This window comes from Pan paniscus, chromosome X, assembly GCF_029289425.2.
Source record: "Pan paniscus chromosome X, NHGRI_mPanPan1-v2.0_pri, whole genome shotgun sequence".
NCBI classification, from domain to species: domain Eukaryota; kingdom Metazoa; phylum Chordata; class Mammalia; order Primates; family Hominidae; genus Pan; species Pan paniscus.
Genome location: NC_073272.2, coordinates 53,577,196 through 53,604,138, shown reverse-complemented (window position 1 = coordinate 53,604,138; position 26,943 = coordinate 53,577,196). Strand labels below are relative to the sequence as shown.

General features: G+C 49.0%; 1 protein-coding gene, 1 long non-coding RNA gene and 1 other non-coding gene across 6 annotated transcripts in view; 1 reads left to right on the top strand and 2 right to left on the bottom strand.

The window, feature by feature from the left end:
- LOC134729833 (uncharacterized) overlaps window positions 1-12,410 on the top strand; it is a 68,350-nt gene extending 55,940 nt beyond the window's left edge. The window contains exons 2-3 of the long non-coding RNA XR_010111318.1: window positions 11,463-11,538; window positions 11,750-12,410. This is a non-coding gene — a long non-coding RNA (uncharacterized LOC134729833). The remainder of the gene's footprint in view (window positions 1-11,462; window positions 11,539-11,749) is intronic.
- A 6,302-nt stretch (window positions 12,411-18,712) lies between these two features.
- Window positions 18,713-26,200, bottom strand: LOC100969655 (melanoma-associated antigen D4). 4 transcript variants are annotated; one of them, XM_055106352.1, is made up of 13 exons: window positions 26,024-26,200; window positions 24,861-25,071; window positions 23,763-24,596; window positions 23,148-23,351; window positions 22,981-23,044; window positions 22,708-22,787; window positions 22,228-22,319; window positions 21,514-21,593; window positions 21,386-21,428; window positions 20,932-20,994; window positions 19,873-19,987; window positions 19,120-19,550; window positions 18,713-18,924 (listed from the first exon to the last, which is right to left on the bottom strand). In XM_055106352.1, exons 2-13 carry the CDS (start codon window positions 25,068-25,070, stop codon window positions 18,915-18,917), a joined length of 2,226 nt encoding a protein of 741 aa, XP_054962327.1. In that variant the 5' UTR covers window position 25,071; window positions 26,024-26,200; the 3' UTR covers window positions 18,713-18,914. The 4 variants fall into 4 exon arrangements, with proteins under 4 accessions (XP_054962327.1, XP_054962325.1, XP_054962326.1 ...); XM_055106350.1 differs by having other exon boundaries at window positions 24,861-25,101; window positions 26,024-26,193; XM_055106351.2 differs by having other exon boundaries at window positions 24,861-25,122; window positions 26,024-26,175.
- Window positions 20,233-20,360, bottom strand: LOC117977767 (small nucleolar RNA SNORA11). Its single transcript, XR_004668948.1, has one exon. It is a non-coding gene; the product is annotated as a small nucleolar RNA SNORA11 (small nucleolar RNA).
- Window positions 26,201-26,943: the final 743 nt, after the last annotated feature.

The following is a 26,943-nucleotide window of genomic DNA, read 5'->3' as shown; positions in this document are numbered from 1 at the left end:
AATTCCCTCTGGATGTGTGGACAACGTTTAATTGCTGCACCTACAAAACTGGGAATAACGGTGATCATAGCATGGTACTGACTTCCCCTGTGGGGGACCTGACCGGATGACGAGATGGCCTTCCCCAGGCATCCTTGGAGTCATTATACCTTTTAAAATGATGAGAACCGGCTTGTGACTGTTTCCCTTGCCAGTTCAGGGTACATGGATTCATTAGTGATCTGGACAGAGGCATTGTTCATTTCCTCTGTAGTTCTCAAAACTTGCACAGTATTTGGGGAAGACAGAGCTCTCAAAAAATGTGTGTCAAATAGGCTTCCTTCTTTGCAAATTCTGTTCCTTCTTCCCAGAATGTCATTGCCACAGCTTTGATGGTTGATAAACTGCAATTCATCGCTTAAACTTGGAGCAAGTGCTCCTGACTCCCTCAGGAAGTTGTTTCTTCCCTCCTCTTTGTTCCTGTAAGAAAGGTAATATTCACTATGATAAGTATCATTGTCTATGAGCCTTATCTCTCCCACCGGACTCTGAACTTCTCAATGGCAGTGACTAATTCTCGTCCATCTTTTCGAAGGCTCTTCAGCTTATATAGCACCTTTCGTTGTATTGAATAATGTCATGTATGGGTCCCCTTTTTCAAACCAGATTGGGAGTTCCCATGGTAAGAGGAAGCCTGATCTTCCATTCTGTATGCTGTGTGATTCTACAGCCATCAGTCCTGCTCCTAGTGCCCCAGCAAGCCCTTCCTTGGCTATGAAGATTGCCAAAATACTGAAGCCTCAGTGAAGCCTCTTCGTTCCCCCAGGTTTCATTTTCTGGACTCAGGGATTTTATTACCCACTGTAAAGACTAAATATGCTTTTCACTGTGTGGAAGAAAGTATAGAAGTTCAACAGCACATTGTGTCTTCATCATCCTATGTTCTCTGAAAAATATTTGGGTTCAGAAATATTTTGTGTGCCTCTTATCCAATCCACTGTTGGAGAAAGAGAAATTTCATCTAAAGTTCTGCAAACTCCTTCGAATTCCTTGTGGTAGATGTAAATGGGGAGGGAGAGAGGATGGGCAGGAAGGTGAAGGGAGGACCTGGGAGATAAGGGGTGCACAAGATGATATCTGACCCCACTATCCATCCACTCCTCATTCTACTCCTAGCAGGTGCCTCCGCCCTACCACCACCTGGAGAAGACTGCTTAGAGAATAGAAGACCTTCCAGACTCAGCCCATTCACATTCCTCTTAGTCTTTGAGGTTCATGAAAGTTAGGTAACTTGCTCAAACGCACTGAAGTCATTCTATGAGAACAATATTACCCAGAAACCAAAGGCAGAAGAGGACATCCCAAGAAGAGCATACTACAGAACAATATCTTTTATAAATGTAGAAAAAAATGCCCTCAACAAAACCAAAAGGAGAGATTGGCAGAACAGATTTGTTTAAATGCTCCAGTTACATGCTATCTTGAAGAGATGTGCTTTACTTTCAAAGACATAAATTGCTTAAAATAAAAGCGTGGAAAAGTATAGTGTGGAAACTTTTTGTTTCCACATGAAACATGAAAAGAGAGTTGGAGTGGCTCTACTAATATTCTCTGAGACAAAAATATACTTTAAGACAACAATTCGATTTAGATACAGAGAAGGACGTTTTATCACGGTAGAGTGCTCAATCCATCAAGAAGATATAAAGATTGTTATAAAAATATATAGACACATAACAATAGTGCCCCACAATACACGAAGCAAAAATGGACACAACTGAAGGGAGAAAGATGCACACAAGATCCCAGCCTTGTAGGATGTGGCTAAATTAGCTCTTAGATGCAAATGTATAGCTATAAACACCTATATTGAAAAAAGAGTAGTGCTCTCAAAAAATTCTTCTAAATTTTTATGTTAAGACACAGGAGCAAGAAAATTAAACTAACCCCAAACAGGCAGAAGGAAGGAAATAAGGACTGTTAGAGCGATATAAATAAAAAGAATATAGGAAATAATAGAGAAAATTAACCAAACCAAAAGTTGGTTCATTAACAAAGATCGACGAAATTGACATGCTTTTGCCAGACTAAGAAAGAATAGAAAAGATGCATATTACAAAAATCAAAACTAGAATATAGGATATTAATACAATCTTACAGAAATAAAAAGGTTATGGGAAATACTGTGAACAACAGCATGGCAACAAATTAGATAATCTTGTGACAAGGACAAATGTCCAGAAACACACAAATTACTGAAACTGCCTAAAGGAGAAGTAGAAGATTTGAATTGATTTACAGCAAGTAAAGGGATTGAATTACTAACAAATATATTCCCCCAAAGAAAAGTCCAGGGTTAACTGGTGGAATTCTACCAAATATTTAAAGGACACTTAACACCAAAGCTTCACAAGATTGCTCAAGAACAGAAGGGCGCCCTTCCCAGCTAGTTTTTCGAGCCCAACTTTAACCAAACTCCAAAATTAGACAAGGCATCAGAAGGAAATAACTAACCTAAGTACAGATGCATATCTGTTATGTATACACAAATCTCCTCCACAAATTACACACATACCTAATCCAGCAACACACACACGTGCACGCGCACACACACACACACACAGATTTTACACAAAGACCAAGTGGAACTTGCTCCAGGAATGTAAAGTTGGTTCAACGTACAAAAATCAATCAATATAACATACCACACTAACCAAATAAAAACCCCATATTATCGTTTCCGTAGACACAGAAAAAACTTGTGACAGATCCAAAACCGTTTCACAATTAAAAAAATATGAAGAAACTGGAGAAAAAAGGCGCTTCTGCAACTCAGTAGACTCTACCAAAAACTCACAATTGCCATCATGATTAATGGTGAAAGGCTGAAAACTTTCACCCTCAACCAGCAACAATGTGTGCTCTCACCATTTCTATTTAACATTGTACAGGAGCTTCTAGCTAATGCATTTAGGCAAGAAAAAGAGATAGAAGACCTCCAGACTTGAAAGGAATAAGTAAAACTCTCTCTGCTCACAGATGACATTATCTTGTACATAGAAAACACTAAAGAAGCCGGAAAAGAAAATACTATCAGGACGAGTCATTGAATTTATTCCATATAATATCTACATCAATGTAAAACATACAATTTTATGTCTTTGTACTACCAATGAATAATCCAATAAAGGACACTTTAAAAACAATTCCACTTATCATAGCATCCAAAGAAACACAATAGTTAGAAATAAATTCCACAAAAGAAGTGTAAGACTTGTACGCAGAACACTACAAAACCTTATTGAAAGAAATTAAAGAAGACCTAAAGAAATGTGAAGGTGTCCCTTACGCATGGACGGGGAAGACTGTGTATCATTAAAATAGTAACAGTCCACAAGTGGATCTATAGATACAACATACTCACCGTTTCAAATCCCACCAGGATCTTCTTGCCATAATTGACAATCTGATTCTGACATTCCCTTGGCAATGCAAGGGACCCAGAAAAGCCAAAACAATCTTGAAAAAGAGCAATGATGGAGGACTCACACGTCTCTATTTCAAAACTTACTGCAAAGCTACAGTAATCAATGTGTTGTGGTACTGGCATAAATTTAGGCATATATATATCAGTGTCATAAAAATGCAAATTTTAGAAATAAACCTCTTCTTTTAAGTTCAGTTGATTTTCGACAAGTGTATCAAGGCAACTCAGAGTGAGAAAGAATAGCATTTTCCACAAACGGTGCTGGGACAAATGGTTATGCCCATGGAGAAGAATGAAGTGGACCCACCATCTCATGCCATGCCTGAAAATTAATTCAAAATGAATGATAGACATAAACCTAAGGGGAAAAAAACTATGTAACTTTTGGAAAAAAACTTTGGGGATAACCTTCATGACCTTGAAATTGGAATTGGCTTTGTAGATATGGTACCCATATCACGGGTGAAAAACATGAAACACAGAGGAATTGTACTTCATTAAAATTAAATACTTTTGTGCTTCAAAGCCCACCATCAAGGACAGGGAAGACAACTCATGAGATGATTGAAAAGATTGGAAAATCATATATCTCATATTTGACTCTATTTGCAATATCTACTAAACACTTACGACTGCCTAATAAAAAAGACACACAGCCCAAATAAAAGTGGGCAAAGCATTGCAATAGACATTTCTCTAAAGAACATGTACAAATGGCTAATAAGCTCAAGAAAAGATGCTCAGTGTCATTAGTCATTAGGGAAGTGCAAGTCAAATCCACATTGTGATACCGCTTCCCACTCACTAAGATGGCTGAAATCAAACAGATAGACAATAACAAATGTTGGCAAGGTTGTGGAGGAACTGGAATCTTAAGACATTTCTCATGGGATTGTAAGATGGCCCAATCACTTTGGGAGAGGGTGCAGCAGTTCCTCCAAAAGTAAGAGTTCCTTTATGACCCAGCAAGTCCACTCCAGGTGTTCACCCAAGAGATTTCAAAAAATAACTCAGGTAAAATCCTGTACAAGAGTGTCCATAACAGCCTCCTCCATAGTAGCCAAAAAGTGAAAGAATCTAAATGTCCATCAACAGTTGAATGAGTAACCAATATGTAGTATCATTATACGGTAGTTAATGGAATGTACGAGCCACAACATTGATTAATCTGGAAAACATAGTGCTTACTGAAAGAAGCCGGTCCAAAAGGTCACGTATTGTATGATCTGATTTATAGGAAACATTCACTACATGCAAAATCAGAGAGCCAGAAGATAGATCAGAGGGTACCAGTGGTTTGAAGAAGAGGGGAGATTAGGTCACTTAAACACATACAGCGTGTTTTTTGAATAAAAAAGTTCTTAAATTACATGGTTGTGATAGTTGCACAACTTTTCTGTTTTTTAAATTTTATTTTATTGTGCTAAGAACACGTAACATGAGATCCGCCCTCACTAAAATTTTAAGTGCAAAATACCATATTCTTAACCATAGGCACAGGGTTGTACAGGAGATCTCAAGAATGTATTCACCTGGCACAACGGAAACTTTATACCCATAGAATAGCAACTCCCTGTTTCCCCCTCCCTCCAGGTTCAAGCAGCCGACACTGCACTCTGGTTTTTAAATTTGACTATTTTAGATAGCTGAAATATTTAGAACCCACATTATTTGGGTATGATGGCAGGAATTCCTTCTTCATGGAAGCGGAATAATGTGCCATTTTATGTGTATACCACATTTTTGATATCCATTCATCTGTCGATGAACATTTAAGTTGTTTCCACATTGTTTTTAAATTTTGACTGTTAGATGTAATGCTTCAATAGAGGTGGGAGTGCATATATCCCTTCGAGGTCCAGATTTCAATTCTTTTGGATATATACCCAAAAGTGGGATTGTCAGATCACATGGTCGTTCTATTTTCAATTTTTTGAGGAACCACTACGGTGTATTCCATAGTGGCTGCACCGCTTTACGTGCCTACTCCAGTGTGCCCGTGTTGGAATTTTTACACATCTTCTCCAAAACAACACTTGTTATCTTTTTTCTTTCTTTCTTTTTCTTTCTTTCTTTCTTTCTTTCTTTCTTTCTTTCTTTCTTCTTTCTTTCTCTTTCTTTCTTCTTTCTTTCTCTTTCTTTCTTCTTTCTTTCTTTTTTGTTTTGATAATAGCTATCGTTCAAAGTGTGAGGTGATAGCTCATTGTGGTTTGGATTTGCATTTCTCTGCTGAGTAGTGACGTTGAGCACTTTTTCATATACTGTTGGGCATGTGCATGTCCTCTTTGAAGAAATGTCTATTCAAGTCTTTTGCCCATTCTTTAGTCAGTTTGTTGTCTTCTTTTTTGGTATTGAGTTGTAGGAGTTCCTTGTATAGCTTGGATATTAATCCCTTATCATATATACCCTTTTCAAACATCTTTTCCTGTAAATCTCCTAGAAGAGAACATAGGTGAAAAGTTCCATGGCATTTGACTTGGAAATTATCTCTTGAATATGACAAAAAGCACAAGCAACAAAAAGCCACGTTAGACTGGTGAGACTAAGTCGAACCAAAAACCTATGGTGAACCCACAGGGGCCTGTTGTGGGTAGGGGGAGGGGGGAGGGGGGAGGGATAGCATTAGGAGATATACCTAATGCAAAAGACGAGTTAATGGGTGCAGCACACCAACAGGTAACAAACCTGCACGTTTTGCACATGTACGTTAGAACTTAAAGTATAATAAATATATATATATATATATAAAATAAAATAAAATGAAAGCAAAAACCAAAAACGAAAACAAAAACCTATGGTGAACCAAATGAAACAATCAACACGGTGAAAAAGCCACCTACGGAATGGGAGTTGCTCAATTTTTGGAATATACTAACAACCACTGCACGGTACACTTTAAAAGGGTGAGCTTTGTGGTATCTGAATTATATCTCAATAAAGCTGTTTCTTTTAATGAAGGAGGAAAGAATCTCTGAAGGAATTCAAAATGTTCATAACTTATTCCTAAGTTAACATACATGCTAGTATATTAGGATACAAGTTGGAGGGATATTTTTGAATTATTACAAAACGAAACCTATACGAAGACTTCCATAAGGCTGAAAAATTAAATGTGGTAGGAGGCTTCCAAAGCGGCCTCTCTGGCAGAGTAGCAAGGTTGCAAGAACAATGTCAAAACAAAGCTATTTCTCAGGCATGACCTTTGTGATTGTTTCTATGTCTCAGACTCCCGTGGATCCTACCTGCTTTCCAATTCTGGTTATGCAGCCCTCTTATTGACTTCGTGTGCAACCTGATATTCTTGCATCAGGTTTTTTTTGTTTTTTGTTTTTTGGTTGAGCAATCGTGAGTGTTTTTCTGTTGTTGCTAACCAAACATTCTGATGGACACAGGAGGTGGCAGATGTAGGTGTTATTTACATCTGTAAAGTGAAAGGAAATTTCTTCGAGAAAAAAAAGTAGAAAAGGAGGAAACAAGGCCACAATCTGGAGCATATCAAAAAGTAGAGGAGTTTACAAGAAGAGGAGCCAGGAAACAACTCAAAGAATAGGATCTATCCTGGAAGGAAGATCACCAGAAGAAGATGGTTTCATGGAATCCACAAGATCTCAAGAGACCGATAGTGGCCAGCACGTTCAATGCTACTAAGAGGGCAAGCCAGGTCAGAGGGATGATAATTGGATTTGACATCATGTAAGTTACTAAAGAGCATGAAAAAAAAAAAAAGCATATTGGAGGACAGAAGGCCATGCAAGACATTGGAGGTGGAGATGAGGAAGTGGTGACAACTTGTTCAGACAACTTACCAGAAAAGTTTTGCTGTGAAAGGCAGCAGGTATGTGGGAGAACAGCTGGTAGGGAAGTGTCCCCAAGGGAAGGTATTTGTTTAAAATGGAGGACAGTGGAGCGTAATTGTATGCTGAGGGGAATAGCCACCAGAGCAGAAGAATTTGAAGATGCAGAGAAACAGTGGACATCTGCAGGAATTCAAACTGTGAGAAACAGTGAGGGGTAAAGATGGGGTCAACAAGAGAGGCTGGCTTTGTTAAAAATATGAGCCACCAGCCCCATGCTTCGTGCTCTCAGTTAAAGCCATGCTGATAACCTCCATCCCCGGGGATGGCCAAATTCAGAATGAGGGATTGGCAGGGCAGAGATGTCCAGAGGACGAGGAAATGAAGTTTGAAGTCCATAGGATCCAGGCTGAGTAACGAAGGTTAATGTAAACTGACAAATTCAAATTTTGAGAAATGTATCGGTCAGAGATATTTTTAATTTTTTTAAATTTAATTTTATTTTTTTTCTGCAGTTGGGGTCTCGCTGTGATGCCCAAGCTGGTCTTGAACTCCTGCCTTCAAAGTGCAGCCTCCCAAAGCTCTGTGCAGTGGTGCTGTCATAACTCACTGCAGCCTCAAACTCCTGGGCTCAAGTGATCCTCCTGCATGAGTCTCCCGAGTAGCTGGGACCACAGATGCGTGCCACCATATAAGGCTAATTTTTTCTATTTTTATAATTTTAGAGATGAGGTCTCGCTACATTGACCAGGCTCGTGTCCAACTCCTGGCCTCAACCAATCCTCCTGCCTCGGTGTCTTGCATAGCTGGGGTTATAGGTGTGAGCCACTGCGCAGAGCTAGGTGAGGGATTATGATGTGACACTCATAGCTCCTTAGTGTTTGGTGATTGTCTCTGGGTGTTCATATGTTCACAGGGAGGTGGAGACATAGACAGATCCCATTACTGAGAAATAAAGAAATCCCTACAATGAAGCAGATTAATGGAGGGACTTCCTTCTTTCCAGGGAGAGAAAAGGGCAGTGCTCAAAACAGGAAGAAAAGCCATGAACGGGAATTCACCGGAAATGGAATGTCCTCAGAAGACCTTATCTTTTCCGTGGGAGGCAGGGGATGGGTGATTCTTTTTGGATTCTAGCAGCATGGATGCTTAGCCATCGCTCACTAGTAGTTTGTTCCACTATAATTTCCTGTAGTCACTATTGACCCTTCGCTGAAGTCTGTAACTGGCATAGCGTCTACAGTCCTGTGAGTGGTGCTTCTGGGGATTTAAGGAGCAGAGCAGTCAAGCGAAGCGTTGCCTTCCTGGCATTGCCATTCCCCATTGGTCCTTCTCCAAGGGAAACTGGTCGTGGTCATCCAGACAGAGACCAGGAGCCGAGTGGATCTGAGATTCCCCGAGAGGGGTGTGAAACACAGGGGAGTCACTGGCAGGTGGGCACTCAGGAGTGCATATGAGACAAACCCCCTGACCCAGAGGAGACTGGATGTCACGCAACATCCGTGGAGGTCAGGAAGATGGGCAGAACTTCATGTGGTTCCTTCTGGCGTAGGGCACGGCTGTGGGTGTGGGTTGCACATTGCAGTGAAGACGAGTTTACTTAGATATTTTGGACTGAGGGGTTCCAGGACATGGGAAATGGAGGGCAGCTGGGTCCCAGGAGAGGAGAGTGCAGCTGGACAAAGGGACTTCTGAGACTCACTGGAATAAATGGAAAGAAGGGAGGGAAAGTTGGGGGCATATGCCCAGCTTTTGAGTTGTTGTTTATCACAAATTTATAGTGTGGGACGTCTCATGTCGGGCCTGGCACGCTGTTTGTCCAGCCTCTGGTAAGGGGAGTCAATACACAGGAGGTGGTGGGCTTCTCAGGAAGAGGGGCAGGCAAGAGGCCTCTCATTAGTTTGGCTGCTTCCAGAAGTGGGAGACTATCAGAAACCTCCCTCGTCTGAGTCTCCCCAAGGCCCTGGCGGAACAGGAGTGTGGCAGGAAGGGGGAGCCCTAGGAACTTGTCCCATGGTCTGGGCGGAGGTCTCCCAGGCCACAGAGGAGAAGAGGGAGGAGGTGTGTCCTGTGTGACTCTGGCAGGAAGGATCAGGAAGCCCTCCTGAGACAGCGCTTCTGAAATTGGGCTGGCTGGAACTTTCTGTCAGAAAATAGGAATGACTGAAAAAACTCCCCTACTATGATAGAGGCTAGAGGGTGGTAAAGAGGAAAGTGAGTTGGGGTAGCAGGAATCCTAGGTTCCACAGGCATGGTTTGCAGGTACAATACATTGTTGGTAACATGATGGCTCGGGGACAAAGAAGCCTGTCTCCAAACCGTGCAGGTGCATTGAGAGGATGTAGAAATTCTGGATTCATGTCAGGCCCGTCTGCGTTTCTGCCCTCCTCCACCCAGCATTGAGGGGAGGGCAGGGTAGAACTAAAGCAAATGTTCTTTTCAATCCCTGAATAGGGGCTTGCGTACCTCAGAGGAAGACAGAACACGCACATTTCTCTGCGTTTCTCTTTGTCTCATCTTTAGTCTCTAGGCCATTAGCCCCTGTTGCCATGGGAACTGAAGCTGAGTGTCTGATGCATTCATTGGGCTGTGGGAGAAAAGCAGAGTTGGTCCTTGAAATAAAGGCCCCTGGGAGAGGGGATTCTAGCAAGGCAGTCACATCGAAAGAATTCACAATTCCCACAGATATATTGATCCTTCTGATTATTAGTACACACACACACACACGCACACATCCCACACACCCCCACCCCATATACACACACACACACACACACACACAGGCTTCATCCTGAACAGATACGATGTACAGAGCATCGCACTGGCTGGCCCATAGGGTTCTTGTGGGAGAGGCCAGGCCTCTGTGACCATGAAAGGGGTTGCAACTGATACAGTCAGGGAGGGATCCCAGGAAGGGGAGTGATTCCCTTAAATTTGCTTGTTGAAACCCGTATCTGGCAGGGGAAAGGAGGATCCGGTGCAGAGCTTGGATTCAGCAGAGGTGGCTGTTGATGTGACCGGTCCCCCTGTTTGGGTGGGAAGGCCCTGAATGACACATGCAGCAAGGCAAGAGTGGTCCCGTGCACCCTTTGCTCTTTCTTGGCTTATCCAGCTCCTCCCTCTGAGATAGTCCCATGGGGAGCCCCAGGTTGACCTGGGATGGGGATCCCCTCTTTCCAGGGGCAGGGTAGAGTTCTCAAAGCTGGCAGTTTTCTCCTCTTTACCCTTTCTCCCTCGCTGCCCCTTCTTCTTGCCCCCTGCTCATCAATCACCCTTTGGTAAAGGACCTCTCCCCTTGTTCCTTTCTCTTTACTCCCTCATCCATTTCCTCTACACTCCTTTCCTCTTTCCTCTCTCTTCCTACCTCACTTCAGCCTCTGTCATCACCTCTCATCTCCCCTCTCTGCTCTCTCTCCTCCATGCCTTGTCTTTCCCTTTGTCCTCCCTCCGAGTTCCCATATCCCTCACTGCCCTTTCTCTCCCTCTTTCCTTTCTCATGTTGTCCTCCCCTGGTTTTCCCCCTCATTTTGCTTTTTCCTTCTCTCTATGCCGTTCCCTCCCCTCCCCCTCCCCGCCCTCCCCTCCCCTCCCCTGATACTCACCCAGTGACTAATCCTTAGTTCCTTAAGTGGTACTGGGCGTAACGTGGGCTCTATGTGTTTAGCTTTCAGCCTCGGAGGGCAGTACATCCTAAAGTGAATCACCAACTTAATTATTCCTCTGCAAATTACCATCAGTGATACGAGATTCAACGACAAGGAGCTGTGAGAGCGCACAGGAAGGGAGCTCATTTCTGGGGTGGGCTCAGTGAAGAAAATGTCATTGATGATAGTCCTTGTTCTGCCATCCACCATCCTCTGCTTGCCTCTTTCTGTCACTGCCTTCCCTTTTATGTTGGGGGCAACTCTCCTCTTCTATCTTTTGCAGCAGGGTGGGACTCCTCTCATGGTGTCCTGCCCTCCACACCCCAAGGTGTGAGTTCTCATGAAGTCCAACCGGATGCCCATTTCCTGCAACCTGAGCACCCAACAGACCAAAGAGCATGAGGGGTAGTTTCAACTCGCCCGGGGACCCTTGTTCCTGCTCCCAGCTTCCCCAGGGCACCTTTGGTCATGTACTTCACTCACCCCTTCTCTTTCTCACGTTCACTTCTCACCTCTCTTCCCCCTCCCTCTTTCCTGGCTGCATCCTTTTCTCCTAAGGCTTTACCCCATAAAGACAAAGAAACTGGCTGAGGAGACAAGAGAAAGAAAGTAGCAGAAGATGAGAAGGAAACAGGTGAGTGACACTGACTTAGCTGATTAAGAGAGCTTGATCTTTTTTGAGGGTGTGGGGGGGTTCTCGCTCTGTCGCCCAGGCTGGAGTTCAGTGGTATGATCATAGCTCCCTGTAGCCTCGAACTGCTGAGCTCAAGGGATCCTCCAGCCACAGCCTCCAGAGTAGCTGGGAGTACATGTTAATTTTTTGTTTATGTTTTGTTTTTTTACAGACGGAGTCTCACTTGTGTTGCCAAGAGAGCTTGAGCATCAACTGGCAGTGAGGACGGCAGGAAAGCAACTGACTTATCCCCTCTCACCAGACCTTCCAACTGTCTGCAACACTGGCATTGCCACGTATCCCGGCACGTTGTTGGTAATGGTGGGGGCTGTAAATTGCACGATTGCTCTAGAAAGTGTATTTACAAATCACTTAGACACCCAGATCCCCTCTCAGCTCCTCGTAGCATGACAAATCGCTCTCCCCCCACTCTGGGAGATGGCGGACAAATGTACTCTCTGCAGAGCATGAACCAGCAGATTTATGGGCTTTGGAACTTCAGGCTCACTTCAAGGCATACATCCCAACCCGGCGTAGGGATTTCAGTTGCTGTCTACAGCAATCTTCAGTCCCTCACCTCCGCTGGAGTTTGGCGTCCAGATTGCTGGCATCTTGCCCCTTCTCAGAGATGCAGGAGAGTCTTCCTGTGTAATCTAAACTTCCCCAGAGAGGAGACTTAGTAATATTGGCAGGCAAAGACCTCTGGAGTTTGCTTCATTAGTAAGCTCAAAATATTTTCTTATTTCAACGTTAGTTTTTCTTAGAGCCATGGGTTACTTAGGAGGATGTTTCTTAATTTACAAACATATACGGGGGTTTGTAATGATCTTTTGTTATTAATTTCTAGATCCCATTGTGGCATTGTGGTCAGAGAATATACAAATCGCTGAAGAATCCATTGTTTATGGACATTCCTGGGATAGTATTCATTTAAATATCTCTATGTACGCTGTAATGGAATATAATACAAAAATGGAGTTGCACGCAAAATGAGGGTACCACTCAGTAAATGGTTCCACAGGGACGTCTGATCCCCTACGATCTGGGTTAAGAAATGGTGTAGTGTATTGCCGGCAGCTCAAAAGCACTCTCATGCCAGTCACTCTTGTCTTCCACCTCAGCAAATCTAACCACTCTTGTGACTTTTAACACTTGACGATAATCCTGCCTGTTTGTGAGCGCATTACACATGAGTAGAATCAGTACAGTACGTATTTTATAATCCGGGTTTCTCTTGGCAACATTAGGTTTTTCTCCTTGCTATTCACTTTTGTCGTGCTGTGTAGCTGAATTTCGTTTCTTTGCATTCCTGCGCAGTGTTTTGAATTGTATGACGATGCCACAATTTATTCATGCCTTTTATTTCTAATGGGCTCTTCAGTAGTTTCCAGCGCTGGAGTGTTAGTGTTATTATTGTGGTGCACGTTCACAAGGATGTCCTTTGGTTAACATGCGTATGCATTTAAGGCTGTGCTTGCAGGACTGCTTTGATTACTTTTTCTTCCTTCATGGCACTGTAAGTGGTGACAGTGGATGTATCTGGTTTTTTTCCCCCCCTGATCTCAGAGGGAAAGCTGTCAACATGTCACCCGTAAGTATCGTTGTTTTTGTAGGCTTTTAAAATATATTCCAACGGAATCAAGAGAGTTCCCTTTTGTTCGTAGTTGGCTAAGAGGTTTTATCATAAGTGCATGGTCATTTAAAAAAAATCAAACCCATGAAATACCCTTCCTGCGTCTGTAGGGAATATCATATTTTTTCTCCTTCATACATTACTTCTGAGAGATAGATTTTTCAAGCACTGAACCGCTTCATTTCTAGAATACTCTTGACTTGTTTGTGATACGTTTTCCTTTTTGGAGATTTAACTGATTTGTTTTGCTAATGCTTTATTCAAGATTTCTTCTTCTGTGCTTATGTAAAAGATAGGCCTGTGCATTTCATTTCTTACCATGCCCTTTAAGGTTTTTCCCTCATAAAACGGGATGGGAAGCATTTCCCGTTTTTTATGTTACTTGGCAAGAAGGTAAGATTGATATTCCTTCCTTCACAAACGTTTTGTAGAATTAATCGGTGGCAGCATCAGAGTCCGTAGGTTCTTGTGGCTGTTGCTGTTGTTTCCTTCAGATTCCGCCCGTTTAGAATTTGTAGGACAATTCAGATGTTTAGTCTGTTTTCTGTCATTTTGTTGTATTTTCTTGAAATGTGTAAATTATATCCAAAGTTTCACGTTTGTGGGCATAAAGTTGCTCATGGTTTTGAATAATGATCTCTTTAATGCCTTCATTGCCCATAGTGATGTCTCCTTAGCCACTCCAGACACGGGTTGCTTCATGATTTCTCTCCTTTTTGTTCAGGCCTACACAAGGCATGTCTTAATCACATCATCTTTTCAAAAAACCACCTCTGGCTGTGTTGTTTTATCTTTAACTGATTTGTACTTTTATCGTTATTTCATTTCTTTGGCTTTCTTCAGGTTTAATCTGTTGTTCAACATGGTTAAGAAAGATGCAAATGTTGTGCCTTTCTTTTTCATGCAATCTAGACAATTAAAATACATCCCATAAGTTTTCATCAGGTTCAAAATACTTTGTGATTTCATTGGTGATGTTTTCCTTGAGCTATGGGTTATTTAGAAAATAGGAAATAAAAAGGATGCCTTTTCTAAAAATAAAATGAAGTGAAATAAAAAGGATGCCCTTTTATTTCATTTTCTTGCTTAATTGCCCTCTGAACTTCCGGGACTATGTTGAGAAGAAGTAGCAAAAGCGGGCATCTCTGTCTTGCTCCTGATCTTAGAGGAAAAGCTTTCACTCTTTCGCCATCGAGTACAGTGTTCACAATGAGTATTTTACATAGGACTTTTGTGACGTTGAGGTTGTTTCCTTCTGTTTCAAGGAGTTTGAGTGTTTTTATCACGAAGGGGGTTGACTTTTGTCAGATGCTTTTAGTGCATCAATTGAGCCGATCATGTGGTTTTGTCCTTCATTTTGTTGATGCCGTACACTAAATTAGTTGATTTTCATTGATCGAAACTTCCTTGCATTCCACAAATAAATCCCACGTGGTCATGGGCCTTTCATGTGTTGTTGAACTCGGTGTGCTAGACTTTTGTTGAATATGTATGCACAAACATTCTTTTGGGAAGTGTGTGTGTGTGTGTGTGTGTGTTTCTGGTCCTAATTCTTCTCTAAATGTTTAGTAGAATTCTCCACTGAAGCCCTCTAGTCCTGCGGTGGTTTTCTCTGTTGGGAGGTTGATGAATACTGGTTAAGTCTCCTTATGAGTTGTCGAGATCTGCTGAGATTTTTTATTTCTTCAGGAGTCAGTCTTGGCAGCGTGTATGTTTCTCAGAATTTATCCATTTCTTCTAAAGTATCAAATTTGTTGGGGTATAGTTGTTCCTGGTCTTCTCCTTATAATCTTTTTTATTTCTGTAGTAACAATTGTAATGCCCCTCTGTCATTCTGATTTTAGTTATTTGACCCTTCTCTGTTTTTTTCTTAATCTGCTTAACCTATGTTGACCTTTTCAGAGACACCAGCTCTTAGTTTCATTGTTTTTTTTCCTATTATTTGTCTATTCTCCATTTCCTTTATTTGTGCTCTAATCTTTATTACTTCCTTCCTTCTGCTAACTTCGGGTTTACGTTGTTCTTCCTTTGCTAGTTCTCGAAACACAAAGATAGGCTGTTGATTTGAGATCTTTCTTCTTTTTCACTGTAAGGATTTACCACAATAAACTTCCCTCTTAACACTGCTTTCCCTGCATCTCCTTAGTTGTGGTATGTGGTGTTTTCATTGTCATGTGTCTCAAGATACTTTCTAATTTCCTTGTGGTCTGTTCTTTGACCCACTGGTTGTTGAAGAGAGTGTTGTAATTTCCACCTGTTTGTGACTTTTTCAATTCTCCTTCCGGTATTGCTTTCTAGTTTCATTCCATTGTGGTCAGAAAAGATAATTGGTATGATTTCAAACTTCTGAAGTTTGTGAAGATCCTAAATGTCAACAAAAAAGCTAAAGCATAAGACCTCTGGAAGAGAATTCAGGATAAAGCCTTGAAAAACTTGCTGTAGGCGAAGGACTCTTATAGCTATGACACAGAAAGCAATAGCCATGCAAAAACACCTTAAGTGAATTTCATCAAATTTAGAAATCTGGCTTTTCATCATTAGCGAAATGAAAAAGCAAACCATTCATTGCGGCAATGTTTGCAATATATACTACCCGACAATGGAAAAGTTTGCACGCAAAAAAGCACTCTTATAATTCAGTATTAAGACGACAAATGATAATCAATGTGCAAACCATGTGAATGGTTCTTCACATGCAACACGGAACGATATGCAACTGGTCAAGAGAAGAGGCTGGGCCAAGGTCACTAGTGGAGGCAGCGGCAAAGCTGGGTCAGAGATCTCAGGCAAGTCACCTCCCTTCTCTGAGTCTGTTTCCTCAAGTGCACAGTAGTAGCTCAGACGATCTTTGAGGGTGTCACGAGGTAGTGGGCAAAACGCCCTTGGCCCAGGGCCTGATGACGACAAAAACAAGGAGGAGCAGCAGGATGGATGCCCAGGAAGGAAAGCACCCAACCTGATGTCTCAGGAGGCTGGGAGGGCGGTGGCAGGCCTCAGAAACCTAGGGTGGAACCTGTCGTTCAGGGAAGCCGTGAGGGGTAGCGAATCATGCACAATGAAGGGAGATGGGGAGTGGTATGTGCACGTGGGTGCGAGGGTGGGTGTCAGGAGAGAGTGCCCAGCAGGTGGGTGTATCACCCCCAGGACACTGCAAGACCCTGGATGGCAGGGGCGGCCGACAGCAGGGCCCAGTGCACGCACCCTGGCCTCAGAGGGTCCCGGGTTCAAGTCTGTGCTCTGCCACTTCCTGGCTGTGTGACTTGGGGAGAGCGTCTTCCCTCTCGGAGCCTCAGTTGGCTGAGACCATGAAATGGCCTTACTGCCCCCACCTCTCGGGCTTGGCCGAGAAACAGAAACATAGGCCCAGATGAGAAATTGTACATGAATATTCAGAACAACTTTATGCATAATGTCAATAACTGGAAACAAGTGAATGCACGAATGCTCGTCCATCGCCAGGCCTGGGGCAGGGGTGATCAGACGGAGCAGGCCAAGCTGGGAGAAGGCTGTGAGTGCTGTCCACTGACACAGCAGGGCCTCAGAAAACACTTGCTGACATGGACTGTGGGCCTTTGCAGTGCGGGGTCTGCAGAAGGCCCCAGGCCGGGGGCAGGGGGGAAACCTGCCTGGGTCTCCTGTTTGCCATGTGAGTGAGGTGGTGGCCATCTCCAGGGTGGCCGGTCTGACCCTTCTGCAGGACGCGCAGTCCAGTCCACCCCCATTTCCCACCAGGGTGCTCTCGCCTCCCTGCTCTCCTCCACTCTTCCCAGGTGCTCTCAGCGCTGCCCCTACAGGGTAGGGGGAGTGGGTCCCTGGTGAGGCCCCACCGCAGCAAGGTGATGTGAAAGGGAGAGTGTCCAGCAAGCCTGGAGGCCTGAGGAGGCCGTGACCTGGCCAGCACCCCGCCTCCGAGGGCTGCTTCCTGTTCCTTTCCGGTGGAACTTCCGTATCTCAAGTGCCCTCCGCACACAGTGTTCAAACTCACTCCTGTGGCTTATGGTGACTACCCCCACCCTGATCCAAGGACAGGCATGTGCCCGCTATGTGCACAAGGGTGTCCGGGGAGGTTCCAGCCAAATAGCATTAAATTTATGACGCCAGGGGTGGTGGAGTCCCAGGCATCCCTCATCTCTTCCACAGCCCAGACCACAAACCAGGAGACATAAAGGGAAGGGGACTCCATTGTGTGTGTGTGTGTGTGTGTGTGTGTGTGTGTGTTTGTGTGTGTGTGTGTTCCAGTAAAACTTTGGGACTGGATTTCTGTCAGAGTCCCAGAATGTCAGTGTGGCCAAGCATGGACCCAAGCACCAGAGAAGCAGAAATCACAGCGGCAGCCAACACGGAGACCCACCCAAAGCCTTTCTGACGGACAGCTTCTGGGGTGTGCAACCAATGCAGTCTGATGCTCACCAGGGCTCCCCATGTGGCTCCATGCTCTGCTGTTGTTGTTTTGAAATCCTTCATAGTTTTTGACAAGGAGACTCGTGTTTTCATTTTCCACTGGGCCTCCCAAATTAGGTAGCCCGGTCTGGGTCAGGATCTGGCCGTGGCGGAGATGGCAGCCCCTCCTGGGGAAACAGAGGCTGGGGCTGGGTGAGGGGGTGGGAAACAGGGAGCCTTCCACTGCTATGTTTTCCCTCCTTATCTAGGGCTCTGTCCTCCCAAACCCTGGACATTACCGGGGAACTCCAGAAGCCCTGGACACTGTCCCTGCCTGCCACTGAGCCCTTCCCAGGAGACCAAACTGTCTCTGCCCTCACCGTCTTGTACCTGAAGCATGTGCAGCCCTACCTCAGACCCCTCCAGACATCACCCAGCCCTTGAACACACCAGGACCTAGGTAGGCCTGGTGTTGTCCTCACTGGGAGAGCCCTGCTGCTGGGGGAGAAGGGCTGTGAAGCTCCAAACAGGCCGCCGTTCCGTCACAGGCAAGGGGCTGTGTACGCGTGCACCGTGCGTTGTTTTTATTACATCCTGCTCCCTCAGCAATCACGGCCCCTCCTTGTACCCACTGGAGGGCTGCGAACGTCACTGCGGGGCCCACCTCATTGTCCGTCAGACTCTGTACCGAGGACGGGGTCCTGAACTGTGTGGATGATGAGCCAAGGGTTCCGGAACATCATCTCCAAGGAGGGGGTGTGGGAGGTGGGTCCTGGTGAGAGCCTTGGACCCTGTCCCTCGGCGGGAGGGGCAGTGGCACCAAGCTGCAATTTTCCACCCCGCCCCTGCTCTGGCCCCCACTCTTGCCATGTCCCTGGGGCTGCTGAGCAAGGCTTGTAGAAAATCACATAACGATGAGCACTGGGGCCTCTCCAAACTCCTGCTCACGCACTCAGGCGTAACCCACCTCCGCACCTCCCAGCATCCCACCTGTCCCCGTGGGCCTTTTTGGCAGAGGTGGGGCCCACCTACCCCAGAGAGCCTGAAGAAGTTTCCTTGCTACAAGCCCAAGCGTGGCCAGGTATAGCAATGGGTGTGCAGGTAAAGGAAGAAACATCCAAATTAATTTTGCAACTTTAATGTAACACTGATACCCAAAACATGAAAGCACAAGGAAAAGCACAAAATGAAAGCAGGAAGAGCAAAGAGAGCTTCATCTTGCATGCCACCTCCGACTGACAGGAAGAAGCCGCCTAGGGTGCTGTGTCGAGAAGGAATCTGAGAGGAGGCGCTCTGGCTTGGCCAGTAAGATCGCTGCAGTTCGTCAACGGTGCCTATAAAAGCACAAGAAACCAAAGTGACAACATCCGTGGACACACGCGAACCAGGGAGGGGTGTACGTAACAAAATAAGTGTCCGTCCATGCTGTTGCCGTTGCCCCCAGCGCCCCCACCCCGGCCCTCCCTCTGACATCTCACCCCCCTCCGCAGCCCTCCTGCAGAGTCTCATTTCTCTACCGAAACTCTTACTGGATCCAGGAGAAGAAGCTGGCGCCAGCTCTGGCAGCATTTCTGGTCCGGATGGTGGAGCTGGTGCTGGGGCCATCTAGGACGCTGGTGCTGGCCCCTCCATTGGTGCCACTGCTGACGCCAGCTCTCCACGTGGCCCTCCTGTTGGCACGGTTGCTATTCAGAATGTACTGATGGTATCTGGCCCAGAAAGCAAAGGGGATCCTGGCCCAGGCATCGCCAAAATCTCCGTCCTCATCCCAGGTCAGGAGCTCGACTTGTATGTCATCCCAGCTCCACCGTCCAATCAGCGCTTCATCCCCGATATTCATCTGGGCCCTCATCTGGGCCCTGGCATGTTCCTCGGCCATATCCACATCCATTGTCTTGAAAGCATCATCCACAGCCTCCAAGAAATGAGCCTTCCATTCCCGGGGGTCTCGGTTCTGATTCTGAGGAGGAAAAGGGCAAGCATAGACACAGAGCTACCCCACACTGGCTGAGCACCCGCGGCCCGCCTCACCCCCTCCCGTGTGCTTTGTGCAATGATGGCAAAAATCAGGACCACAGGGACTGGGGGCTCCTACTCTCCTGTGCCAGACCTGGGATTTTGCCCCATCTGTGACCTTGTGTAGGGTGCTCAGGTGCCTCTGTGAGTGTTTGGTACCCTCACTGGAATACGGGGTAATGGGAAGGAGGCCTCGACCAAGAAACAAGCAAGGTGTGGAGAGCACCACCCCCGGTGCCGGGCACCCAACAGAGGCTCTCCCTTACCTGGGCGATGAATCTCAGGACCCTCATCTTGCTGGTCTCATGGCGGGCTCGCAGGCCCCAGAGGAATTCATACTCAGGTGGGTTGCTGTTGGGGATCTTCTTGTATTCCAGGTACCTTGGCATGAGAGGAAAGTAAACTTTGCTTCTAGCCAAGCAGACCTGTTGCTGAACGGATGGGTTCCAGGGGGCCCCTCCTCAACCCGATGCCGCAGCTCAGCTCCTGGAAGAGGACTGTCCTGCCCCTCCAGCCCTTCACTCATTCCCAAACCCACTCCCAGGACTTCTGCCTGCAAAAGTGAGGCCTTCAAAGCCTTTTGCCATTGGTCCTCCCCGGAAGCCATGCGGAGGTGCAGGGGGGCCACATGTAGGGCGTTTGTCTGTAGGGAGGCCACAAGTTTGTGCCCCTCATCACGATGACCCCAGCTTCCTGTTGGGTGTGTTGTAAACAGAGGAGCCATTCTTCAGGCCCCCTGCTCTGAGCACACCCCACCTCGAGGGTCTTGGCCACACCCCGGCGGAGCCCTGGAGAGGCCCACCAGAGGAAACGACTGGAGAGGAAGAAACAGTCAGCCAGGAGAAGCGTGCTCCAGGCATCCTCCTCAAGTCCTGACCCTTTGTTGGTGTGCATGTGCGCCTGTGCTTTGGCAAGTCCTCCAGGGACGGGGAGAGGGTGGCCCCTGGCCTGAAAATCAGGAGAGTTGGGCTGAGGCCCTTACCAGCTGGGAGCCATGCTCAGAGGCGTCTCCTCTCTGAGCTCCGGGTTCCTTAGGTGTAAACCAGGGGGAACTCTTGTGTCAGTCTACAGGGCAGGTGCTCAAGGTGATGGCGGCCGTTTTCACACCCCACACCGTGTTCTCAGGTGACGTGAGCTCCCTTTTCCCAAGACCGCCCTGGCCTTCGGCTCCCCACACACTCGCATACCCCCACTGCCACTCACTCCCAGGTCAGAGGCACCCATCCCTCCAGTTGAAGATTTGGGATAGGGAACTGCTTTCTCAGCCAGACCAGCACACAAAGGATGCTCGAGTGAGAGCCGCAGTTAGCTCAGGTGATACTTACTTCTGCTTCACAAAGTCATCTGTGATGAGCTTCCTCAGATCGCCGAGGAATGGGTGCCTCACCCTGAGGGCAAGGAAAGGAATACATGAGCAGAGACGGTGGCAGGGGCCCTCCCTAGCATGACTATGACTTCCCAGCCCCCGGGGAGTCGCTGTGGAGGCCTGGGCATGCAGCAGAGGCCAGAGGACTGTTGGTCAGGGACGCCCCAGGTAGGGATTTGATGGAACCCCTGACTCTGACTGTCTCTCTTAGATGTCATCTGGGGCCACAGAGCAGAGAGAGGGCTGAGCAGCGTCCAGCACCGCTTCCCCATCCGCCCTGGTGAGATCCTTTGCTCTCTACCGAGCCCAGGGCACCCCACGCCCTTGCGCCAGACCACCAGGCTATTGCAATCCCAGGACCTCTTTGGCCAGAGGATAGCACCGAGGGGAGGAGCTGGAGAGGCCAATCATACCCAGGGCGCAGTCCCATCTTGCGTAGTGCCTCCCAGAGGACAGCTGCGAGGGGAGAGGAGGTACGAGAGTTTGGCACCCAGAAGATGAGACTATGGGCAGCCCCCCAGTTGCAGGTCCAGCCACTCACCCTCGCTGGCACGGTTGCCATTCATGAAGATGACGCCCAGAATCACCAAGAGGAGACTCAGCCTGGGAGTGTCCTTGGTTCTAAAGGTGTGGAAAGAGAAATCCTGTTTAGCAGCTATTTGCCTGAGAGACACCACCAGGCTCTCCCAACTAGCCTCTCTCAGGTTTCCCAGCTTGAGGGGAACTCTTCCCAGGACAGGCACAGTTCACTAGCTGCTGACAGACCATTCGCACCTCCGCCTGAGACTTAATCGCCTCCTCTATAAAACATGGGTACTAACACTTCCCTGACAGGGTTCTGCAGAGGACAGGGCGAGGCAGGGAGCCGAAGCTCTGCAAATGGCAAACGTGTGCCCAGAGATGGCTCCAGACCTTTCCTGCCCCTTCCACATCAGCACCTACACTGAAGAGGAAGCTCTCCCCTAGGCCAGCTCTGCCGGGCCCAGGCCAGGCAGGCAGGAGGAAGAGGCGGGAGGAAGAGGCACTTTCCTCCGAAGCTTTGGGGATAAAGCCCGGCAGCAGCTTGGGGAGAACTGATGGCAGCAAGGCCTCACCCCAGGCTATCATTCCTTTCATCCAGCAGTCACCAGGCAGCCCTCGCTGTGTGTGGGAGCCGTGCGCCGCACTCAAGCCCCGTCTTCCTGCTTCACTGAAGGGGTGTGGGCAGGGAAGGGACACCACCGAGGAAGGCCACGACCCGCTTTCCCTTTCTTACTTTCCAAGGAGGCGAGCTGAGGAGTCCCGTGTGCAGACAAGAATATACAGGTGTTCTTCCTTGTCGATCTCCTTCAGGTGGATCCCAAACTTCTACGTGGGGGAGAAAACAGAGTGTGAGATCCAAACCCCATGCTGGGCATCCTGCCGGCAGACAGTGATTCCGGGTTAGAACTGCTCCTCAGCAAGGAATGCAAACTCGTGAGCGAGGGCAGAAGAAGACAGCACACGGAAGACCTTCGCTGTGGGAGCTGACGCTGGCAGAGGCGATGAGACCCACCTGGCCAGACGGCGAGACACTCAGAGAGCATGAGAGAGAGAAGCCGAGGGCAGGAAGCACGAGTCAAACTGCCAGTGCAGTGGAAGCTCAGAGTCGGAGAGGTGAGAGATGGCTCCAGAGACTGGGCCTTGAGGGGCTGCAGGGTCACCGCACCCCCATGCCCGCTCTTCCCCCACAGAGCTGCTCCCATCCTGCACCCACCTTTTCCAGGGTGTACGTTGCTCGTTCAATGATCTCAGGGAAATGTTCATCATATTCTCTGATGACATCCTTCAGCATGTCTGCAGGAGGGGGAAGAGTTGGAGAAAGCACCTGGGCTGAGCAGGGGTCATAGAGCTGTAGCCCCTTGGTCAGCCCTGCCGAGGGTGACGCAGCCAGGACCCCGTCCTGTGGCTATGGAGGGACCAGCCGTGGCACGCAAGCAAAGGGATGCCCACAGACTAGGGGATGGTGAAGGGGGCACAGGCTGCCTACCTGCGCGCTTGATGGGGATCTTCTTGTAGTCCTTAATCATCAGGTATTTCACCAACTTATTTGCCTGGAGAAGGAGGAACACGCGGGGAGGTCAAGGCATGGGTGACAGCAGAGACGTGGCCCACAAGGGAGGAGAGGAAGGAGATGGGGGAGGGTGGGCTTCTTACCCTCTCCTGCAGAAGGGTCACGTTGCGGGGGGGCAGGCACAGTACGTGCCTTGAGGGTATCTGGGACCTCGGGCCCATCGGGGGCCGAGGGGCCAACTGAGCCCGCACCGTCAATGAGGGCTGTGATGCTCTCCAGGTGGGTGGGACCGCGGGAGTCTCTCTCTCCTCCTCGCTGCTCTCATACTCATCATCCAGGTGCTTGGACTGTATCATTTGAGAGAGGAGAGACCCAGGGCTACCAGGCTCCCCGTGCCAAAGCACCCGGCACGCACCTCACCCGTAGCAGGCTCTTGGAAATGAGAGCAGTACCAGCAGCGGCTGGCATGTGCTGCGTGCTTACTAAGTGCCAGGCACTGAGCCAGCCTCTTCTCCCACCAGTCCTGAGGGTAGGGACTACGTGGAGTGAAAACATGCTCAGCAAACTTGTGTTGGAGAAACATGGACTAGCTGAGAGGAGAGGAGGGGAGGAGAGGGGAGGTGAGGAGAGAAGGAGGGGAAAGAGGAGAAGAGAGGAAGAAGGGGGAGAGGAGAGGGAGGAGAGGAGCAGGAAAGGGAGGAGAAGGAAAGGACAGGAGCAAGGGGGTGTGGAGGTGGCAGGGGGCAGGGGGATCTCACCTTCTTGGTCCTCTTGCCTCCCATCCTGGCCCAGGGCTCAGCACTGTGCTGAGCAGTGGCAGCAGCTGCACCCTCCGGCTCAGGGATGCTCGTGGCCATCTTGGCCTTGGCAGCAGCTGCTGCCACAACATTCTGAGGCTCCACCCACCGAGTCTTGGCCAGCGCCTTCCCCGACTTGGTGGTCTTGGGCCGGGTGGCTGCCACCTCCCTGCCAGGTCCCGTCTGGGGCACACCAGAGGCAGCACTGGGGCCCTCTGTGGCAGCCTCTTGGGCTGGGGCAGGTCTCTTGGGGCGCGGGAAGGCCATGCCACTGACACCTGCCGGCTGAGTGAAATCAAAGACATCATTCTGGCCCAGGAAGGCTGTGCTGGGCCGGTTGGCGTCCACCTCCCTGGCACACGGAGCCTGAGAGAAAGCACAGGCGCTACTAGGGCCCTCAGTAGCAGCCTCCTGGGCCGGGGAGCCTGTCTGGGACTGTGCGGAGGTTGCCGGAGCCTCGGGGGCAGCCATCTTACTGGTGACTAACATCTGGGAGGTCTGCGGAGAAGCAAGGGGTGGCTCAGGGGTGGGCCCCTGAGCCTCGGCGGCGTAGGTCGTGGGCTGGGTATCCTCTCCTGAGACCTGCGGCGTGGCCACCCGGTGGCTAGCGACCACCTGACTGAAGGCGGTACGGGCAGCGGCAGCAGCGGCCCGAGCCGCACGGTTGGAGGCGGCGGCACGGGCTACGTTGGCAGCACGGGCGGCCGTCTCATTGGCAAGTGTTTCCGGATCCAGCTGCAATGCCTCCACCAGGGTCTGGGCCAGCACAGGGTTTTCCAGTTCCCAGGGCTCATTCTGCAAGGCCAGAGAGAGGGGTTGGGGAAGGCAGGCCACTCGACGACATACTTGTGTTAGCTTCCCTGTGCTGGCCAGCCTCTTCCCAGCAGTCAGCCCTGAACACCCCAAGACCTTCCCAAATCTTCTTCTTCCGAGCAGGGGAGGGAAGGCTTGGGAAGCTGGGCAGTCCTTTCCCACACAACCCTCCTTGCTCCCCCCTCCTCCCTCCCCCATTCACAGGGGAAAGGCCCAGGCCAGCAGGTGTCCAGGAAGGGGCCTCACCGATAAGATGCGAAGGCCTGGACCCAAGCTTCCGAAGGCTCTGAGGATATGGATGTCAAAGCTGGTGAGGGTGCCATAGCCACCAAACGCACCGAATTCTTCATAGTCGTTGCCTTCAACCATCTCTTCCTCCCCGACTTCGTCGCTACCCTCATCCATGTCTTCAACACTGTAGTTTTCCGATTGCACGCTGAAGCTTCCCTCAGCCATGCTGCGGGTCCCAGGGAGATGAGAGCTCAGCCTGAGAGGGAGGGTGAAGCAGCTGCAGGGGGAGGGGGCGGGATCCAATGGGAGGCGGGATCTCCCGGGAGGTGAGGGGCGACAATCATCAGGTTACTAGGCAATATTAGGCAGTAGGGGGCCGGGGGGGGAGGAGGGGGGGGGAGACGGTTTGGCTTTCTGATGGGGTAGACCTGGTCAGGGACAGAGCCCAAGGAAAGGGACAGAGGAGGTCGCAGGAGGCGCCGCACTGAAAGCGGAGTTTAGGATGGGCAGGCTCGCCATCCCAGCGGCTAGATTTGACTAGGGGGTGTTCTGGAGGGCTGGGGTCCGAAGAGTCCCAAAGGGGATGCATTGGGGAAGAGAGAAACAAAGGGTTTGGATTTACGGGCCAGAGAAGGGGACCGGGATGAAGGGGGAGCAGATGGGAGAGCTCAGACAACAGGGACAGTGGCAAGCCGCAAGCTCTGCGAAACAGAACCCCAGGGACCTTTGGCTAGGTCCGGGCGGGGGGCCTAGGTGGGGCTCAGACTCGAGCACTAGAGGCGGATGGAGTGGGGGCCTCAGACCTAGGTGAGGCTCCAGTCGGAGCGCTGCAGATCTCAAACGCGAGGACTGGGCACTCCAGGAAGGGGGCAAGCGGTCAGCTCGGTTCGAGTAATCTAGGAGTGGTTGGGGTGGGGGTGGGGCCTCAGGTCCAAGGGAGCTCAGCTCGGAGCACACGGGTCTGCTAAAGGGGTGAGGATCCTGGGCTCCGGTTTCAGTAGGGCTCAGATCGGGGCGCCTGGGTCTGATGGTGATGGGGGCTCCTATCTAGACCTTGGGTCTAATGGGGTTCCGGTTCTGAGTGCTTGGGCTTTGTTCAGATCCGGAGGCGGAGGGAGGGCGCAGCGTGTCGGGTTCCACTCGCCCTCTCCCGGTCCTGTCTGGGGCTGGATCCTTACCTTCTCGGGGGCTCCAATGGCGTCCGTCCTCAGCACCAGGAACCCCGCAGCCGCGCCCTCGCCTACTGCTGCCAGCACAGCAGCCCGGACCACCCCGCCCCTTTTCTCCGTGCACCCCCCGCGGCTGGGTAGCCTGCGCATGCGCGGACCCCTCCAGCCCGCCCGCTTTCCCAACAAAAGCCCTTTCCTCCAGGTCTCCAGTGCGCATGCGATTCCGCGGGTGGGTGGGCGGTGGGGTCGAAGGTAGGGTGGGGGGGGCTCTTCCCGCCAGATCCACTTCACCTCTCCTCCTCCTCCTCCTCCTACCGCGGGCGCGCACACTCATACCCTGCAGTGCAGCTCGACCCACCCAATCATCTCTTCTCAGTCCCCCCACTTTTGCACAATGCTTCTCTGTCCTGCCCTGCCCTTTCACCCAAACTCCTCCAGCCTGGTCTGGGATACACTACGCCCCGTTTCCCCGGCACGACCCCTTAGGTCACAATTAGTGAGGTCTCACAATTAATAAGCTGGGTCTCTAACTGCAACAAGTGGAAATCCTCAACCTGCGGGGCTACGAAATGGACATGGCCAGAGGATGGCACTTCGCTTTGTGTGCTTCTCCACTAGCCAACTCTCTGGCCCCCAGACATACTGGGAACATCTGCTTCCTCAGCTACCCTTTATGCAGCTTGTATGTCACAGAGGTATCTGTGCTGGGGCTTTTCTTCCTCTCACAGCAGCGCTGGGAAGTGGATGTCAGCATCCCCATTTGGCGTATCAGGAAGCTGAGGCACAGACACATTGCATGAACTAGACCACAGAGCCAGGAAACAGAAAATGCAAAATTTGAACCTGGGTCTTCCGGACTCCAAAGTCCACCTCCTGCTCCTGCTGGCCTGGGGACAGAGGCACCGCCTCCTCCGTCTGAGTGACAGGCC

Coding starts and splice junctions, on each gene's coding strand:
- LOC100969655 (XM_055106352.1), bottom strand. CDS start 25,070: ATGGCTGAGGGAAGCTTCAGCGTGCAATCGGAAAACTACAGTGTTGAA. Junction 23,352..23,762: donor GAGGCAAGAGGACCAAGAAG/GTGAGATCCCCC, acceptor CAAATGATACAG/TCCAAGCACCTGGATGATGA. Junction 20,995..21,385: donor AAGATGGGACTGCGCCCTGG/GTATGATTGGCC, acceptor CCTTGCCCTCAG/GGTGAGGCACCCATTCCTCG.